General features: G+C 40.3%; 1 protein-coding gene across 10 annotated transcripts in view; it reads right to left on the bottom strand.

Moving 5' to 3' along the window:
* Positions 1-12,290: 12,290 nt before the first annotated feature.
* VSIG4 (V-set and immunoglobulin domain containing 4) overlaps positions 12,291-19,789 on the bottom strand; it is a 112,688-nt gene continuing 105,189 nt past the window's right edge. For all 10 annotated transcript variants that reach the window (XM_075184544.1, XM_075184548.1, XM_075184547.1 and 7 more), the window contains 3 exons: positions 16,135-16,236; positions 14,010-14,031; positions 12,291-13,800 (listed from right to left, as the gene is read on the bottom strand). In XM_075184544.1, coding sequence (XP_075040645.1) covers positions 13,602-13,800; positions 14,010-14,031; positions 16,135-16,236 — 323 coding nt within the window. In that variant the 3' untranslated portion in view covers positions 12,291-13,601. The remainder of the gene's footprint in view (positions 13,801-14,009; positions 14,032-16,134; positions 16,237-19,789) is intronic.

The raw sequence follows: 19,789 nt of genomic DNA, 5'->3' as shown, positions 1-19,789 counted from the left end.
TGCAAGGTGCTGAAACCATTTGAAGTTGTGACATGTAAAGTGAGTGCAGACTCTGCTAGCTTGAACCAAGTCATTCCTTTAATTAGACTATTGGAAAAGCAGCTTGAGAAACTGAAGGAGGAGATGAAAGCAAGCAATTCAGCAAAGTATGTTGCCCTTGTAGATCAAGTACTTAATTCGCTTCACAATGATCATCGAGTTCTTAAAATCTTGACCTCGGATCACTACGTTTTGACCACTGTGCTTGATCCAAGGTTTAAGACCTACATTTGCTTCAAAATGACTGAGATGTGAAATTTTGCAAGGAACTATTGCTCAGCAAGTTGTCTGCCTAACTGGGCCTTGGCTTGACGACGTGTCCTCCTTCAGTTTCTCAAGCAGGTGCTGCTCGTAAAAAATTAAATTTTCAAAAAAGAAGCAGGAAAGACGCAGGGGGCAGACCAGATCAGTTTAACATCTGGGCTGGTTTGAAGGATTTTTCAAAAAAATGTGTGACCTTGCCCATAACTCCATCCAATACGAGTATTAACATGCAAAGGATGATGGAGGATTATTTTCAAGAGGTAATTGTTATGGAAATGTCAGGTAGTCCCTTTCCTTACTGGGAAGAAAAGCAGGCCATTTGGAAACCCATGTACAAACTTGCTTTGCAATACCTAAGCTGCCCACCCTCCAGTGTGTACTCTGAACGAGTATTCAGCACAGCCGGGAACTTAGTCAGTGATCGCCGTAAAAGATTACTTCCAAAAAATGTGGAGAAAATGATGTTTATAAAAATGAACTACATCTTCGAGGAAGGCCTTCACCATCAAAGACATCCAAGCACTGACTGTTCTCTAATGGCGGATTCAAGTGGCGATGAATTGATAGTCTGTGATGATGAGGTACACACTGATGAGGGTGAGGAAGAAGCTGAAGATGATGATGATAACATCTTTTTAAAACTTTCTATTTAAGTGTAGGGTGCAATCTACCCCCAAAGAGGAAAGGGACTTGGGGCATTTTTATATCACGTACCATCTTGAAAGGCTGCTGTTTTGGCAATTTCTCATTAAGGGTAGGGTGTCATAAACAGACTGACCCCAAACTGCCTTTGTCCATTTCAATTTATATTGTACAGTCTATAACGGCTGAATTTTTTACTATTTTCTACAAGTGGAGGGGGGACTATAGAAACAGAAACCAAACTGCCTTTGTCCATTTCAATTTATATTGTACAGTCTATAACGGCTGAATTTTTACTATTTTCTACAAGTGGAGGGGGGCCTATAGAGACAGAAACAAGACTGCCTTTGTCCATTTCTTTAGATATTTAACTATAAGTGTAGGGTGTAATATACACCCAAAGATGAAGGCTGCATTGCCAATATGCATAGATGGAGAGGAAGACAATCTGGTTTGTGTGTAGAATTAATGACGGCCTACCAGGAATTAAACAGTTTTTTTTCATAATTATATAGCTTTACAATTACATTACTTATCCAAGAAACAGGTGGAGCACTAAATTCGGTTATTTTATGCCCAAAAACATTGATTTTTAAACAAAATTGCAAAACAAAACCAAACAAAACCAAAATCAAAGCCAAAACACGCAAGGGCGGTTTGGCAAAACAAAAACCAAGACCAAAACACGACAGTAATCCAGATCCAAAACCAAAACCAAAACACGGGGGTCAGTGAGCATCTCTAGTAGAATGGCAGATCCATACACAGGGGTAGTGCTAGCAGGCCCAGCGCTCCCATTAGGCAAGGTTAGGCAGTTGCCTAGGGCGCCAGGCTCTGGAGGGCGGCACTGAAGCGGGGGACCCAGTGATGATTTAGAAGTAAATGCAGGCGGTGCGATCGCCTAGGACAGATCGCCCACCCGCCTGCAATAATGCGGTGCTGCACTGTAGCAGTGGAAAAATTACCCGGCGCCTGGTTCTCGGTTTCTGGCGCCGGGTAGAGATGTCACGACGCTGCTGCCTGCCGCTGCGAGTGTAGAGGCGCAGAGGACAGAGAAAGAAGAAAGAAGCGAGAAAGGAAAGAAAATGAAGAAACGGTGAGTACAGGAAAGAGGAGGCTACAGAAAACAGGAGGGGACGGGGGACGGATGCTATACATATGGGGGAGAGAACGGAGGCTACAAAAGGGGGGAATGGAGGCTATAGAAGGAGGGGAAATGGGGGTGGGGGTGGTCGCCGCAGGGGGGTGGAGGGCTCGACGATCAAAAGCATTGGTGGTCAGTGGTTAGCAACACACAGCCAATCGCCAGGCTGCCTGTTGCTGTGCAGCAGACAGGAAGCAGGACGTCTTCACTTCCTATCTGCTGATCTGAGGAGAGGAGCGACGCTGGCACAACTACAGGTAAGTGAAGGGGGGAACTGCCCTGCATATCTATAGGGAGGGGGGGGAACTGTCCTGCATATCTATAGGGAGGGGGGGGACTGCCCTGCATATCTATTGGGAGGGGGGAAACTGCCCTGCATATCTATTGGGAGGGGGTGGAACTGCCCTGCATATCTATAGGGAGGGGGGGGAACTGCCCTGCATATCTATAGGGAGGGGGGGAACTGCCCTGCATATCTATAGGGAGGGGGGGAACAGCCCTGCATATCTATAGGGAGGGGGGGAACTGCCCTGCATATCTATAGGGAGGGGGGGAACTGCCCTGCATATCTATAGGGAGGGGGGGGGGGAACTGCCCTGCATATCTATAGGGAGGGGGGGAACTGCCCTGCATATCTATAGGGAGGGGGGGAACTGCCCTGCATATCTATAGGGAGGGGGGGAACTGCCCTGCATATCTATAGGGAGGGGGGGAATTGCCCTGCATATCTATAGGGAGGGGGGGAACTGCCCTGCATATCTATAGGGGGGGGAACTGCCCTGCATATCTATAGGGAGGGGGGGAACTGCCCTGCATATCTATAGGGAGGGGGGGAACTGCCCTGCATATCTATAGGGAGGGGGGGGAACTGCCCTGCATATCTATAGGGAGGGGAGGAACTGCCCTGCATATCTATAGGGAGGGGGGGAACTGCCCTGCATATCTATAGGGAGGGGGGGAACTGCCCTGCATATCTATAGGGAGGGGGGAACTGTCCTGCATATCTATAGGGAGGGGGGGGAACTACACTGCATATCTATAGAGAGGGGGGGTTGAACTACCCTGCATATCTATAGGGAGGGGGAGAATTGCCCTGCATATCTATAGGGAGGGGGAAGTGCCCTGCATATCTATAGGAAGGGGGGGGGGGAAACTACCCTGCATATCTATAGGGAGGGGGGGAACTACCCTGCATATCTATAGGGAGGGGGGGAACTACACTGCATATCTATAGAGAGGGGGGGGAACTACCCTGCATATCTATAGGGAGGGGGGGGACTACCCTGCATATATATAGGGAGGGAGAGGGGGAATGTCATACAAATCTATAGGGTGGGAGGGGGGGGGCGCCATGAAAATCTATAGGGAGGGAGAGAGGTTGATATGTATGAAGGAGGGCAGAGGAGGGGAGCTGATATATGTGACTGGGGGAGTTTTAATGTGACGGGGGGGATAGCTAGCTAGCAGAGTGGAGGTAAGGAAAATAGCTGCAAGAGGGATGGATGCAGGGTGGGAGGTAAAGAAAATGGCTGCAGCAGGGGTTAAGGAAAATGGCTGTGGGGGGGGGGGTTGTGGTTAAGGAAAATGGCTGCAGGGGGTATTTAAAAAATAGAGCAGCTTTGGGGGGCAGAATCTCATGATTGTGTGGTGGTCACATGGGTGGTCTCAGCAATCACTAGAATACTAAATATTAGTGAGATGGGGCTGGTAGAGGTTTGTATTTGATTGACAACAAATATTCAGATATTGCTTATATATGCCTGTCCAATGGGGTACTTTTAGCTGGCCATAATGGAGTGTTTTGTTTTAACTAAAGGGCCTAATCATTCAGGGTTTGCATTATAATACATTTTTGCATTTTCAAAACAGGACGCCAACTTTCCAGAAGCCAGCGAGAGGATAACAAAGTTGCAAGAGAGAAGAGCAAGAACAGGTAAGAGACAATGGCACAATCTGTCTAAATTTGAATGCTGGAGAATACACCTGAACATTCATATTCAGGAGTGTTCCTATACACCTATATATTCGGAGGAGGAGAGGGGGGCGCTGCGGCCGTATTAGCCTAGGGCGGCCAGAACCCTTAATCAGGCCCTGGGTATTACAATTCATGAAACACTGAATATTTCTTTCCTTTTTACTCAAGGTATCAGAGAATGTTTTATGATTACTATGTACATATTTACAGGCTTTACAATGCCCACACGGGTAAAAGCCTTCTGTCAAAATCGACCAATTTTCATTTTTATTAGGTAGTTCGTTCAAATGTGATTGGGCTAGTATTAATGTTTTGGGTTTTTTAAAAATAATTTGCGGTTTTTCCGGTACCATATTAGATAGTAACGTATCCAACTTCAAAACTGACCAATGTTTTTGTAAGATCCTTGTTATCTGTTGATTAGCTATATTATAGGTTGTGACAAAAGGACAATTAGATGTATTGACTTTGTTCTCCTTCTTTTCTTTATATTTTATTAATTCAGTCCTATCAAACCCTCTAACTTGTTCTAAACAATCTACCAAAAGTTTTCCTGGATATCCACACTCTAAGAATCTATCTATTAAACGGGATGCCTGTGTTTCAAAGGTTTCTATATCCACACAGTTACGTCTGACTCTTGTTAACTGAGAAATAGGTATATTATTTTTCCATCTTTTTAGATGACAACTGCTGTAATCAATATAACTGTTACTATCTACTTTTTTGATTAATGTATAGGTATTAATTATTATTCTTTCATCAAATAGCGCAGTGTCTAAGACCAGATCCAAAAATTCAATCTTTTCTTTTTTAATCACAGATGTAAACTTCAGATCAAATTCATTAATATTGATCTCCTGAATAAAATAATTAAATTCAACTTCGGTACCTCTCCAAATCAAAAGTATATCATCGATGTAACATTTAAATACAACAATCTTATCCATATATATTTTATTAGCATATATCACATGTTGTTCACAACAACCCATGTAAATATTAACGTAACTACGTGCAAATGGACTGCCCATTGCAGTCCCTTGCACCTGATGGTAATACTGATTGAGAAAAATAAAGAAATTGTGTTCCAAGATGTATTTAGTACATTCTTAAATAAAATCACACTGATCTACAGTTAAACTTTCATTGTTCAATAAAGAGTCTCTAACCGCCTTTATACCCCTAGAGTGTGGAATTGCAGTATAAAGGGACTGTACATCGATCGTACACCAAAAAAAAGTCAGTATTCCATTCAGTTTCCCTCACAATTTGTAATACTTGAGTGGAATCCTTTACATAGGATTTCAAGCCTGATACATATTTTTTCAAATAGAAATCCACTTATTCAGAAAGATATGCAGTTACCGAGTCCATCCCCGAGACAATGGGATGTCCCGGAGGATTGACTAGCTGTTTATGTATCTTTGGCAAGTGATAAAATGTAGCAAGCCTAGGATATTTATTCAACACATAATCAAATTAATCAAACACATAATCAAATTCACTTTTAGTGATATAACCATTGCTCAATCCTCTTAATAATAATTCTTCCAGTTCAAGTAAATATATATTTGTAGGATCTTATTAGATTTATCTGGTAAATATCACTCTTCCTGGACTTCTCTGATGGTGACTTTTGACAAGTAAGACCATAAACCAATTGCAGATAAACGCATACTTGCCAAATCTCCCTGAATGTCAGGGAGACTCCCTGAAAAAGGGGTGAACTCGCACACTCCCTGAAGAGTCTGGAATTCTCCCTGATGCTGAGCCAGTATAAGAAATGGTTGACTTCACTATCCGTGGCATGATGACACAGTTCAGAAATTGTGTCCTTTGTCCATGTATTGATGTCTATGGAGGTGGCCATTTTCATGGAGACCAAGATTTAATCAAAGGCTGACAGGTAAGACAACATGACTTCAGTAATGGAGACAGAAATGTAAGAGAAACTTGAGTCTCTAGAGATTCATTAGCTGCTTTTCTTTAACGCATAGTTGCCTGCTCTCTCGGAATGTCCGGGCAACCTCCCGATTCTTTCCCCCGCAATAGATAAAAGGTGAGGGCGGGGCTTAATGACACAAATATTGTGCCATCTTAGCTCCGCCCCCTGCTGTAATTGGCCAAAATTGGGACAATCGTTTAGGGGGCTGTGCCAAAATGATGATATTTTTCAAGCCCTCCTCCCCTGAACAACCACCTCCCCCGGGATCTCCCTAAAGCCAACGAGGAAAAGTTGGCAAGTATGGATAAACGCATCTCATTTGTGACAAGTCATGCATTTACCTACTAGGGGTTAAGTCCACTGCATGCTTCAGCCAATAGGACCATGGTGGAGTGGTGGAGTTGTCCATATATTCTTCCCCATCATTATCACAAATGCTCCCTCTAGCTACTCGCTGATTTAATATCTTACCACATATTCAGACAAACAATATATCACCTCTATTTTGTCAGGAAACCTCTATTTGTCACGAACACGCTCCCAGCTTCCATACCTTTGGGGTGTTTGCTGTATGAGGTCACACACAATATCAGCCCGCAGTCTCTCTCACCTATCACACAGGTTTTAGACCTACGGAATCGCCCCCAAACACAGCGCTCTCACACCCCCAGACACTTCAAGGTTCAGCCACCACCTATTGAGTACGGGCAATAGGACCCCAATATACTGTCCCACACTGGCACACAGGCTTCTAGTTCCACAAACTAGCAAAACCCACACCAGCACACACAGGGTTAACTCTTCACACCTCCAGACTGTTACACAAATGTAAATACAAGCACACACAGCTTGTTAATCAAATGTATCAACAAATCACACACAGGGTAACCTGGACGAGCAATCTTTTCTAAACAGGCTAATGAATCCGTTAGAGTATCAAGGACGCAACTTATTAAATTTTAGATTTAATATACGAAAATACAGGGCATTCAGATATAAAGAAAAATAATGAATGAACAATTAATATATTGACATAACAAGCAAAAACAGTTTAAAATAAAAAGGATTACACTCAGATTTGCACTTACATGAATTGCATTCTGGTCAAGGGGAATTTGGCTAGGAAGATGGACAGCTTATCAATGTACCTCGATTTCCCCAAAAGTCTGACAGTTTTTCCCCTCAGAACACAGATTTTTAAGCAAACTCAAATATGACGGCATTCACAGGGGCAGTGTGAATGCTAATGTGGGGGCAGAAATGTCCCCTGGGTGTTACCTCAGGTTTGGTCAAACTATTCCTAAATTTTGACCTGTTGGTAATTCTTCACAGATATATCTCAGAGAAATAACACCCCCTCAATAAACCGATCATAATCTCCCGCACGTTTAAATACCAAATATGATGAGATTGCAACAATATCCAATCTCATCCTGGAATACATGTGACTATGGTTGTTCCCGATGTAGTTGGTATCTATGTTTTAAGACCCTTGTGTGTTTTTTGCCCCTCAGTACGGAGTGCCATCTAGATTTCCCCAAAATATGAACTATGACAACATTTTCCTTTGAAGGTCATATTTCTATATACCTGCATAGAGACCATGCAGATTTTTATACCAGAGTCTCCAAGATTTGCACCTAGGCATCTGGCTCTTCAATTTATACCCAGGAGTTAGCTTGTGTTTACACTACCTATTAAAAGGAAGTCAATTAGCTAGGGAAATACAGGATCAAATACAATGGATGTCTGTGATCTGCATATCTTAAGCTGGTCTCTGCATAAAGGGTTTACCTAATTCAATTACCTCCTCCTGGGCTCATTTGGTCACACATTTATCTGAGTTGACGGATCAGGTTTAATTAAGGTATTCATGCAAAGATTTATTTGGGTCCTGACATTCAATATTCTATTTCAGCATATCAGATTTATGCTCTCATCCTGACACCTCTCCTAACTGCCTTTACCAGACACAAACCGCACTCTGCGCCCTTGAGACTTGGAGGTGATACATGATTCCAGCACTAAATCTTCCTATCACCTATCGCAAAGGTTACAGATTTCCTGAATAACCCCCGAACAGCGCTCACACAACCACAACCACTTCGGTTTGCCACCACATATTGAATAAGGGCAAAAGGACCCCAATATACTGCCTCACACTGACACACAATGAGCACTCCTTGTTACACACAGTTAGCAAGGCACACACCAGCAATCAAGGGGTTAACACTTAACCCCTCAAGGTTCTATTACACAAATGTACATACATGCACACACTCAGCCTGCTATACAGGTGTATTCACAATTCACCCCTTAGCATTTAAAAGTTTAGCATGGTCAAGCAATCTATCTCTTCTATACAGGCAGTGAATTGGTTTAGAGCAATAAGGACACCACTTATTAAATTTTTAGATTGAATATACAAAAAGTACAATGCTTACAGGTTAAAAAATCAATTAATAAGCAATTGACATACATGCACAAGCAAAACAGTTTAAATAAAGGGATTAAATTTGGAGTATAACTTACAAATAAGTGGTATATTCTACGCCAAGGGAAATTGGCTTGAAGATGGACAGCTTATCAATGATGAATGATTTCACAAAAGACTGACAGTTTGTCCCTTTGCAACACAGGTTTCTAAGCAAACTGAAATGGGATGGCATTCACAGGGGGCAGTGTGGATGCTAATGTAGGGGCAGAAATGTCCTTTGGGTGTCACCTACGGTTTGTCAAAACTATTCCTAAGTTTGACTTGTCTTAACTTTTCTCAGATATATCCCAGAAACATAATACCCCCATCAAACAACTCGGTCATAATCTCCTGCACATTTAAACATGATGGAATTATAACAATATTAAATACATTTCCCAAAGACATGTGACTACAGCTTTTCCTTGGTACCGCTATTACCTGTAATCTTTGGTTTGTGTCCCTCAGTATGGAAGGCACACATATTCGCAAAATATGAAGGCATTTTCTTTCATATTCATATTTCTATATACCTGCATATAGAGCCTTCATGTGTTGCCTTTGTCTACATAACATCTTAAGCTGTGAATGGCTCATTAGAGTCTTACTCGGTGTCAAAAAACTCTCTTAGGTCAGGATGCAGTTCACCCCAGGAGCCTTTGAAGCTGCTCAGCTTTCCCTGAAAGTGTTACTATTATCTTTTAACATAGAGGTGGGCAGAAGAATCAAATAAACACACACCAGACCATCTGACTTCACATTTTACACCTTAGTAGCTCAATTTATCAATGGATTCATTTAATATTATATTTACAATTCAGTTATGATTAGGCCTTATTCGCCCCAATGATGTTATTGGTTAATCCTTATAACTAATTCTTCTCTGTTCACTACAATCATCATCAACATATATTTATATAGTGCCAGCAAATTCCGTAGCTTACAACTGGGGACAAAAATAGTAATAGACAATAATGGGTAATAAAGACTAAAGAGGTGAGAAGGCCCTGCTCAAAAGCTTACAATCTATGGGACAATGGGAGTTGGATACATGAGGTTAAGTCTACATATTGCATTTCAGTCCAGCCAGACTGAAAAGGTAAAAAGTTTTTAGTATGCTATATGATCCAGTCATACACAACTGTTGGTGAGGGTCAGAGTGTTGTTGTCTTGTGTGAATTGTGCAAAGGTTGGTAATAGGGTAACCTATTGAGGTTAAGAGGATGGTTGAGGAATATTATAAGGTTGCCTGAAGAGGTGGGTTTTCAGAGAATGCTTGAAGATTTCTAGACCAGAAGAAAGTCTTATTGTGCAAGGGAGGGAATTCCATAGACTGGGTGAAGCTCCAAAAAAGTAATGTAAATGGGAATGGGATGATGTAATGAGAATGGATGAGAAACACAGATCTTGTGGATAACGGTGTTGTCGAGTTGGGAGATATTTTTAGACAAATGAGATGTATGTTGGTTCAGTTTTCTTAATAGCCTTCACCCAGTGGCTGTTTTACCTCTCATCAGTTCACAAATTCTCTCTCACTCTCCCTTAGTTTCATTGGGAATTTTGCATATATTACCATGTTTTGATGTGTTACTAATTACTTTTCTTTCTTTTACAGAACTGGCACAGATAGGAAGGAAAGCTTTTGCGTCCAGTGACTAGTACATACAGTGTTATCGCTGATTGACCGCAGGTCACTGCTGCTCTCGAAGCACTCTGATTCTTGGTATCTTTGTGTGGGGGATCCCTTGATGTGCTTTGTGAGTCCAAAAGGGGAGCAGACACTCAGATTTAGCACCAGCCAAATCGTATGGTAGGAGCCCCGATTACAGTGTCATGCTGGATGGCCATAGGCTTTCACTGCCACCATAAGATTACTATGATCAATAGACTGTGACCTTTTATAATAAAGCATTGTGTCTGTGTCTTTATTTTATTGATGTGTGTGTAGTTAGGTACAATACTTTGTGTCATGAAGAGAGGCATCAACAGTATTAATCATATTTGTTACATTTAAGGATATGAATGTTAAAGGGAATAAAAATAGGATTTGTGTCAAACAAGAAATCATTGGAACATATTTTTGCTTATTTTTTTGAGTTAACACAGCAAAATAACTCATTAGGAATTATATACTGAAATTTTATATACTGAAATTTACAGAAACGACAGAATTAGCATAGAAACACATATAATTTATTTTCAATACACTTTGAAGCATAGATTGCACTTAATGTTAATACATTTAATGAATTTACTCACTTATGCTTTATACATTTGACTTGTTTATTTGTATTAAAACCAAATGTAACTTTAAAAAAACTCAGACATTTGCTAGCACTTAGAACACATTTACAAAGGACATATTGTCAGTGCATTAAACTGTGTGGCATTTAAAGGGATCTACCATGAAATAGAATTACTTTAGTACATTTAATTGCAATTGAGTTATTGGAATTTAAATACATTTTGGTGATTATTTTTTATGTGTGCTTCTTATAGCAGAGCATATACAGTATAAATATACTGTATAATGTAGCATATGTGTAGGTAGCTGTGTCACAACACAGCAAATAGATTGGTAACCACTCCTCTGGGGACTGTAATACAGCGACTAGAGAAGGAAAACACACACACACACACACACACACACACACACACACTTACTTTCCCTCCTTGTACCTGTCACACATTGATACAGCTGCCTGTCATAAAGGAACTGCAGGTGGGAGAACACATTGATTGGTCTAGTTGTCACTGTGTACTTCTTCCTGCAATGATTCTATGAGTAGGAAAGCAGTCTTGTGGCCAGGAGATGAGCCGACACCCTTGTTCTCACTTAACCTCATGATCAGGGCCGGATTAAGGGAATGGAGGCCCCTGGGCTAAGGGGGCCTCCATTCCCCCGTGAGGACCCCCCCCGGTGATCCGAGCCGCCCCTCCCCCGGCACTTACCTCCTTCTCTTCCTTCCCCGGCGTGCTTTACACTCTTTACTGAGAAGATCTTGTGAGAGTGAGACTCACGAGATCTCCTCAGTAAGGAGAATACAGCGCGCTGGGGAAGTACTGCAGTGAAAGTGCTCAGCAGCATTTATCAGGCCGATCAATACTGCTGCTGAGCACTTTCAAGGGCCCCCTGGATGCCATAGGCCCCTGGGCTGTAGCCCAGTTAGCCCTATGGTTAATTCGGCCCTGCTCATGATAGGTATGGCTATGATTGCTATGCCGCTGGCCATCTGAAATACTGAGTAAAATATTGTTTATAGATATATATATATATATATATATAAACATTAACTGCCTACTCCCCCGGAATGTCCAGGAGCCTCCCGAATTTTTGAGAGTTCTCCCAGACATCCAGGAGAACAGGGCAAACTCCCACATACTCCCCACGCAGTTGGTGAAGTGGGAAGGAGAGGCGTGGCTAATTGCTGTATATTGGCCTCGTCCCTGCTGTAATAGGCCGGATTTGGTTCAGCTTGGAGAGGGGTCAGGCCTAATGACAAAGTTAGCGCACCAAGACGCAGCATGGAGGCCCCCCTCCCAGAGGCAAGATCACCAAAGTATGTTTAATATATATATATATATCTTCCCTGTTCTACTGATTGAACACTTTTCACCACAATTCAAGGATACATAAAGCCAACGATACTTTACTAATAAAATATTTACCGGCAAATTGCTCAGTAGTGTCAGCCAAACACAGAGAGTGCTAGAACAATGCTACAAGGGGTATGTACATAAAATTAAAATATGTTCCCCCCAGCGAAAGCAAAATAAAAACTAGTCTATTTTAAGACAACAATAAAGCATATCATATGTATTTATTAAAAAAGTAGTTAATGCAAATTAATTACCAACAATATTACAATATATGTTCAACTTGCAGTGTGCTCAAGTTAGCATATACAGGTAGACACAGATTTTAGAATTGCTCAGAGAAAATGAAGGAACAAAAATTAGTCCCGCTCTGGTAAAAATTAAAGGTCCTCCATAGGATAAGGTCTTATTGCAGAAGTACCCAGGTGGTTTACTAAATCCTCAGTTAACAAGGAAGAGAAGTTATGCACTAGTAAATACTAAATCATCAATATGAGGTTCTGTTCAGCCAAGTCTCGGTACATTCACAAACCAGATTCTAGTATGTAGTTCCAAATTTGTATACACACTTATATTAATTACCATCTGTAAATGAGGAGGGGCTGGCTGTAGGGAGCATCATCTGTGTATTCCAGTGAACACACAAATCTGTGAATTAGCAGCTCCACCATTTTGTGAGTAACAACAATTCTCACTGCATGATTTTGCTGAATCTGCAGCTAACCACAGGATGTGATGGCAAACCATGTCTGTATTGCGCAAGAAAACGTCCATTAAGGTTTCAGCCTCAATCGTCGTAATTTTATTGCTTTTTGGAGTTTGAGTAGCAGAGTTTCAATCGTTTTCTTAAATTTTAAATTGTGTATAAGAAACCTTAATCGGACATGTTAAACCGTAAGGTTTTTTGTCTATGGAATATTTATATTAGCTAAACTGTTCATAGAACTAATTGTTTTTATGATCTGAATAAACAACTAAGTTGCAAAGTGTGTGCCAGCATTGACCTGCCTATAGAATCCCTTAAATGTGAACAAAACAGATAATTAGAGACTTCAAGTACTAATTGCATGTGGATTTTTTAAAAAATATAAATAGCAAGTTAAGCACCTTTTAAACAGGCATCTGATCAATCCTTTTCAAAATCTCTCGGGAAGGTAAACAGGTAAGGTTGCCTGACACAGACAAAGTGAGTCTACTACACAGACATAGGCTCGAAAATTCTCAGCATGTCATGTGATAGTGGTGGGAGAGGATATCACAGTGAAAACAGTGCTTGGAACTAAAAGCCTCTATACTTATTACATAATGTGCCATGTTACTTGGCTGCCACTGCAGTCACATAACACTGTGGAAAATCTGCAGAGTTTTCAATCATTAATAACAGTCTGAAGAAACAAATTAAGGAAATAGTGCAATTGCTAAGCTGCTTCCTATTGTCTGCCATAATGATTTATATTAAGAAAAAAAAAATCTCATTTTCATGGTATTGCCTTTTAATTAGTGACCATAGCTGTTGTTAAAAAGTGGTGATATTTTCTTGTGGGTTCTGTGCAATAAGAGCCTCATATTCATTGGAGCAATCAGGTACGACACCCTCATATATAGACACTGGCTGTGGATTCCAGAGCTGGTAATCATTACTAGCTACTGTTTGATTATTGCAGGAATGGCATTCACCTCCAGGAGCTCCTAAATCCAAGACCTGCTGATTCCTCCTAGGAAAAGAATAATATGTTACAAAGATGTGTTTCCAAAAACACACCTACATTACAAAAAAAAAAAAAATTCCACCATGGCTGCAATGTGTTTTTATTAAGTTGTTTACAGTAGAAATGTAACATTTATGTCTTAGTTTTTTTCCTATTCTAAGTATCAAACCATTCAAATATATTTTTATGCTATAAAATGAAAGACAAGAACTTACACTGGTATGTTCCAGGCGTTCACTGTAGAAAAAGCAAAAGGAAAATAAACTTAACACAAAAATGAAAGCCAAAGGAAAATAGTAATACATGTTCACTGAGCACTGTGTGACAGATAACTCTTACTGCTTACTGCTTTTTTTTTCTTGGATTTGGGGTGCTTAAGTAAACAAAAGCTACCAATGATATTGGTAGTGTCTTCTGTGTATTTACCATAGTTGCCAACCTTTAATAATTGTCCTCCGGGAGTCTCAGTGTAGAGGTGTATGTGAGGGGGCGAGGCTCAGAGAATCGCATCATTTTGACCCCGCCCCCTGTGACGTAATGAAGCATCATTTTAGCATGGGAGGTGAGCCAAAATGATGCGATTCCAGGAGAATCGTATCATGGAGGCTTCAAATCTGCCCACTTCACTAGGAAGTGGGAAGATGCGGGAGAATTGTCAGCTCTCCCAGGAGTCCCGGAATTTGTGAGTCTCCCTGGCATTCCGAGAGAGTTGGCAAGTATGGTATTTAGTGACAAATTTTCACTCACTGTACTATTCCCAGTGTCACTAGCCGCTCTGAAATAATTGGGGTTGCCCAAGTCTCCAATGCTTGTAGTTCCACATGCACCAGCATACTCTGACAGGTACCATACTGGCGACCATAGGCATACTGGCACTTTTAGTTCCACAAATACCAGCATGCATAAGCTGTCAATGACTTCCAGAGCTTGCTGGGACCTGTAGTTCTATAACAGTACTTAATGATCTTTTACCCAGTGGTCAAAGTGGAAATTTAGAAATGGTGGATTGTAAAAAATTAATGGAAGTTAATAGTTTTACAATGGAGGCAACAGGCTGGTGGTTCAATATACCACCATAATAAAGCCCACTTCGACAACGGCATTTACCCTGACATCCACTGTTCAAGGAGTGCAAGGAAAAGCCTCAGAGCTGGCTGTTCTACATGGGAGAGTTTCATCTGGAATAGGTGGGTCCCTATGTTTTTTGGATGCCCAATACCCTTAGGTAATTCCACAAGCCTGGAATTGCCTGGCTATGTACTGGTGCTCATTACATATTTTAGCATTGGGCACGTATTATTTTAATTTAATCAATAATGAATCATTTATTTTTTTGTTACCGAGAAACAATCATGACAATTGTCATCATCATCATATACCTGTGCACCAGGCCATCAGGAACTGCAATAGATGTCAGGTAAGTAGTTTCTGTTCACTGCAAATATTAATAGCTCAGATTTTGAAATATTGCGTTTTAGGTGGTGAGAGGAGATATTATATTCTTTATCCATTACAGTTGGTACCTCCAGAGGGCTCCAATGGTCCAGAGTGTCAATCCTCTCGCTACCTCTTGCCTAATTTAGAAAGGCAGTTGTGCCAATGGTCCACCCCCATAGGCTTTCCATTTATGTGGAGGGGGATTTACAACTAACTGTTAAAACCTGTCTTATTAAGAGAGAGGATTGTAACACTAGGCCATTGTAGCTTTTGGGGGGTGCTGCGGGATAGAGATTACACTGCACCAATGTTTTTACACTTTAGCTTAGTTAATACCATCGAAAACTACATTTTTAGTTTTGGGTGGTATTACCCTTTACCGTTTATAGCCAATGCCTTCTCAGAAAACATGCCACCCCCCTGTACTGCACCCCTGCACCAGGGACCTCTTTTTACCCACAGTAGATGAAGTGCATTATTACACTATGTCCATAACTCTACAAAACAGGTTAGTGAAATATCCACAGTTTCAGACGGGCCCTTTTTCCACTGAATCATATGGACATAATAATAGATAAAAAGAGACTGTTTAACAGCAATAAGTATACAGAGTGCAATCGATATAATCATCTATTTTGAGTGATCATTTAGCAACAAAGTAGACAATGTACATTTATGTTTAACTTTTGCAACATAAATATAGATTGTCTGTTTTGTTAAGAAAATGCATCATCATTTAAAACCCATGCTATGCCTACAATTTGATAATCCATGCTGTATCATCAGTATTGCAAATAATATATATATAGCTAGATTAGATAGACAGATAGATAGATTAGATAGACAGATAAAAATACAGATTAAATACTGTACAATATACCCATAATTTATATATCGACGTACCGTTCTGTTTCTTTTTTCTGATGATGAGGACAATAATGAGGATTACAATGCAAAGAACACAGATTAAACTTATTATCAGTACGTAAAAGGGTATTCCAGAGCCTGTAGAAACAAAGAGAGGTGATTTCAAGAAAGAGTAATCACTGTTAGCAAGAAATTAAGGCAAGAACAACACTCAAAGTGCACTAAGAAATGCACTTTTGTAAATGTGCAACTGGAAAGTCCAATATATTACGCATAAAATTCAAAGTATAGAACAAAACCCAATTTCAAACACCTCAGAGGTGGAGGAAAATTTAAATCCTTTTGTGGTACAGGAAATATCACCCATAAATGTGCCTTCTCCACTCTTATCTCAGTAAAATATTGTACAAAGCAAACTAACTCAGGTGCCTATTCTGCACACAGCTACAAATGCCCTCAATTTGCCCAATTACTCCTGTGAGATGGGGCAAACTTTTGTACTCTCTCAGACAGAGCTATTTTGGCCTACAGATCCATGGTCTTCCTTGCAAAAATGGGGGTATTTGCGCAAATGCAGGTGTGTGATATCATAAAACAGCACTTAAACTGCACTTTTGTATGATCATAAATGAGCCTCATTGGCTACTAATGAAGCATATTCAGACTGTGGCAATTCAAGGGATATTTAGGAAAACATTATTCGTTAACATATATTAAATATATATATATATATTAGAGATGAGCGGTACGGATTACTTGAAATCCGACGGTGGGGATCCACGTGAAACAGAGTTGTGAAAAATGCACAATATATATATATATATATATATATATATATATATATGTATATATATATATATATATATATATATATATATATATATATATATATATATATATATATACACACACACTAAATGGACTAAAGCATTTAGCCACAACTGTTAATTGTTGAAGTGAGGTGTATAAAATCACCTAGCCATGCAGTCTACATTTGTGATACAAATTGGGTCATTCTAAAGAGCTCTATGATTTCAAGCGTGGTAGGATGCCACCTTTGCAATAATACAGTTTTTCATCCCTGCTGGATATTCAATGGTCATTTGTAGGTGATATTATTAGAAAGTAGAAGCATTTAGGAACAAAAGAAACTCAGCTTTAAAGCGGAAGACCACATAAAATCACAGAGCGGGGTCAAAGATTGCTAAGGTGCATGGTGCGGATTCCATAGCTGAAGAGTCCCGAACTTCCACTGTCATTAATGTAAACACAAAAACTGAGCTTAATGGAATAGATTTCCATGGCCAGGCTGCTGCATGCAAGCATCACATCACCAAGACCAATGCCAAGTGTCGGATGAAGTTGTGTAGAGCATACTTACACTGCACTGTGGAGCAGTGAAAACGTGTTCTGTGGAGTGACGAATCACTGTTCTCTGTTTGGCAGTCAGATTGGGTGAGTTGGGGTTTGGCAGATGTCAGGAGAACATTACATGCCTGACTGTATTATGCCAACAGGGAAGTTTGGTGGGGGAGGGATAACGGTATGGAGCCGTTTTTCAGGGTTTGGTCTAGGTCCCTTATCTCCAGTGAATGGCAATCTAAATGCTTCAGCATACCAAGTCATTTGACAATGCTATGCCTCCAACTTTGTGGCAGCAGTTTGAGGACGGTCCCTCTCTATTGCAATATATATATATATATATATATATATATATATATAAAAACTATATATATATTGCTGTTATCCTGCTGTCTTTTGGTATCTCTTTGTGCTTTGGAACCACATTAATCGCATCGGACAATATTTATTGGTAATGGCAAGATGAACATTACAGATGGGGGCTCAAAACCGAATATCCACTTTATGTAATCTAAGATGGGTATTCAATTGTCGGCGGAAACACAGAAAATCCCGCGGTCCGCGCACTATTACCGTAATAATGGTAATAGTGCGCAGCAAAAACGTTACTACAGTAATTTTCTCGCTGAAATCCAGCTAAATACTACCGTGATAACGGTAGTAGATTTTACGCGGCGGGATCTCGGAACAATTAAATACGCCCCTAAGAGTTTAGAGTTTTCTAAGAGAAATTTTTTTTTTTTTCATGTCATTTTGTTAATTAAACATGGTTTGTTGTATAATGCACGCATTTATTTCCCTGTATTGCCACATGTTTAAACGGTTGTATTGATAGATATTGCTGTTTTATTGTATAGTAAAATTAATTGGGAAGTTATTACCAACATTTGGGAAGGTGTTTGTGGCTTATTTGATTGTGAAAGTAGACAGACTGTTGAGGAATCATAGAAAGAAAAGAGACTGTTGAAGAAACAGAGTATAAAGTTGACCTCAAGGTTGGTATACAAGGTATACATTGAAAACGAAGGTTTTCGTAACAATCTCAATAATAGCCGTAGAGCATACCGATAGCTAGCATCTGTCAGCTGTGCGATCGTACCGCAAGGTTGCATACACAACTGTGATTGTGGCTTGTGGATTAGTCTAAGGAAATTTGCAGGAGAGGCTTAATATTATTCAATATTTAGTGCTCCCTGTTCTAAAGTACTCACAGAAACCTTTCTGGAAAGGCAGGATATCATTTTGTGCTGTGAAGTGTTGATATTTCCATTCTCCCAGTAGAATGTGACTGTGTTAGGGACCTCGCTGGGTAGGCTGGCAATTGCGTATATTGTTTAGTGGTACACAGGGGAGAAGAAGTGAATGGACGCAGCTTACAGAATTCGTCCACAGCCGCAAAAATCTGTAGTGGGAGTTTTGTGCTGAAAAGCGTTGAGGATTCCGTTTCCACATGGGAGATAATCAAACGAGTGAGATAGTCGATGTATGGGTTAAGCAAGGGCCGGTAGGTTCGGCAAAGTATATAATGTGTAGGAAATAAGGTAAGTATGCAATGGCGTACTGTGATAAGTGGGTCAAATTAACCGCTGAGTGTGTGAAACCTTTTTCCCACATCCCAAGTCAGTAGTTTTCATCCACAGATAAAATGTTTGCAAAAGCTGATAATTAAACACACTGTTTAAAACTATGGCAACAGGAAGGAAATATGTGGCACGAGAAAGCATGCGCTGCGGAAGGTAGCGTTGCGAACCAAAAAGAAGCAAGCACAAGTGTATCCCTGCCGCCATTCGGATTGGGGAGGGGGGGGAAATATAACCAATACAAAAAAAAAATATATAAATATAACAAATATAACTTATATTCTATATTGAGTATTATAAAAATGAAAATTTTCAGAGGAAGATGAGTAACCTATATATTTTTCTTTTCTGTGTTTTCTTTCAAAGCCCTGCAATAGATATACAGTAAGTGCCACGTAGGCAAGTCAAAGACTAGGGGCAGTGATTGAATCTAGTGAGACCTGTTTTAGAAATCAACAATCTGGAGACAGGCTAGTATTCCATTCAATGGCAAGCCCAACATGTAAAATTATAATAAACAAAAGTGACATTCCCCACTGTCACGGCTAAGGATAATTATGGATCCCCAGCCTCTACTTAGATGGTGATAGCAGAGGGTGGTGGAGACAGGACAGAGTGGAATTGAAGTTCTTAACTTGAGAGCATCACAAGGAACAATAACACAAACAATGATAGTGTGTTGCAACTTGATATGTTGATAGAAGATACAACAGCAGTTATAATAAAATACAATCGTAATCACAGATGTA

Source organism: Mixophyes fleayi, chromosome 9 (genome assembly GCF_038048845.1).
Source record: "Mixophyes fleayi isolate aMixFle1 chromosome 9, aMixFle1.hap1, whole genome shotgun sequence".
NCBI lineage: Eukaryota > Metazoa > Chordata > Amphibia > Anura > Limnodynastidae > Mixophyes > Mixophyes fleayi.
This window is presented reverse-complemented; position numbering and strand designations above follow the sequence as displayed.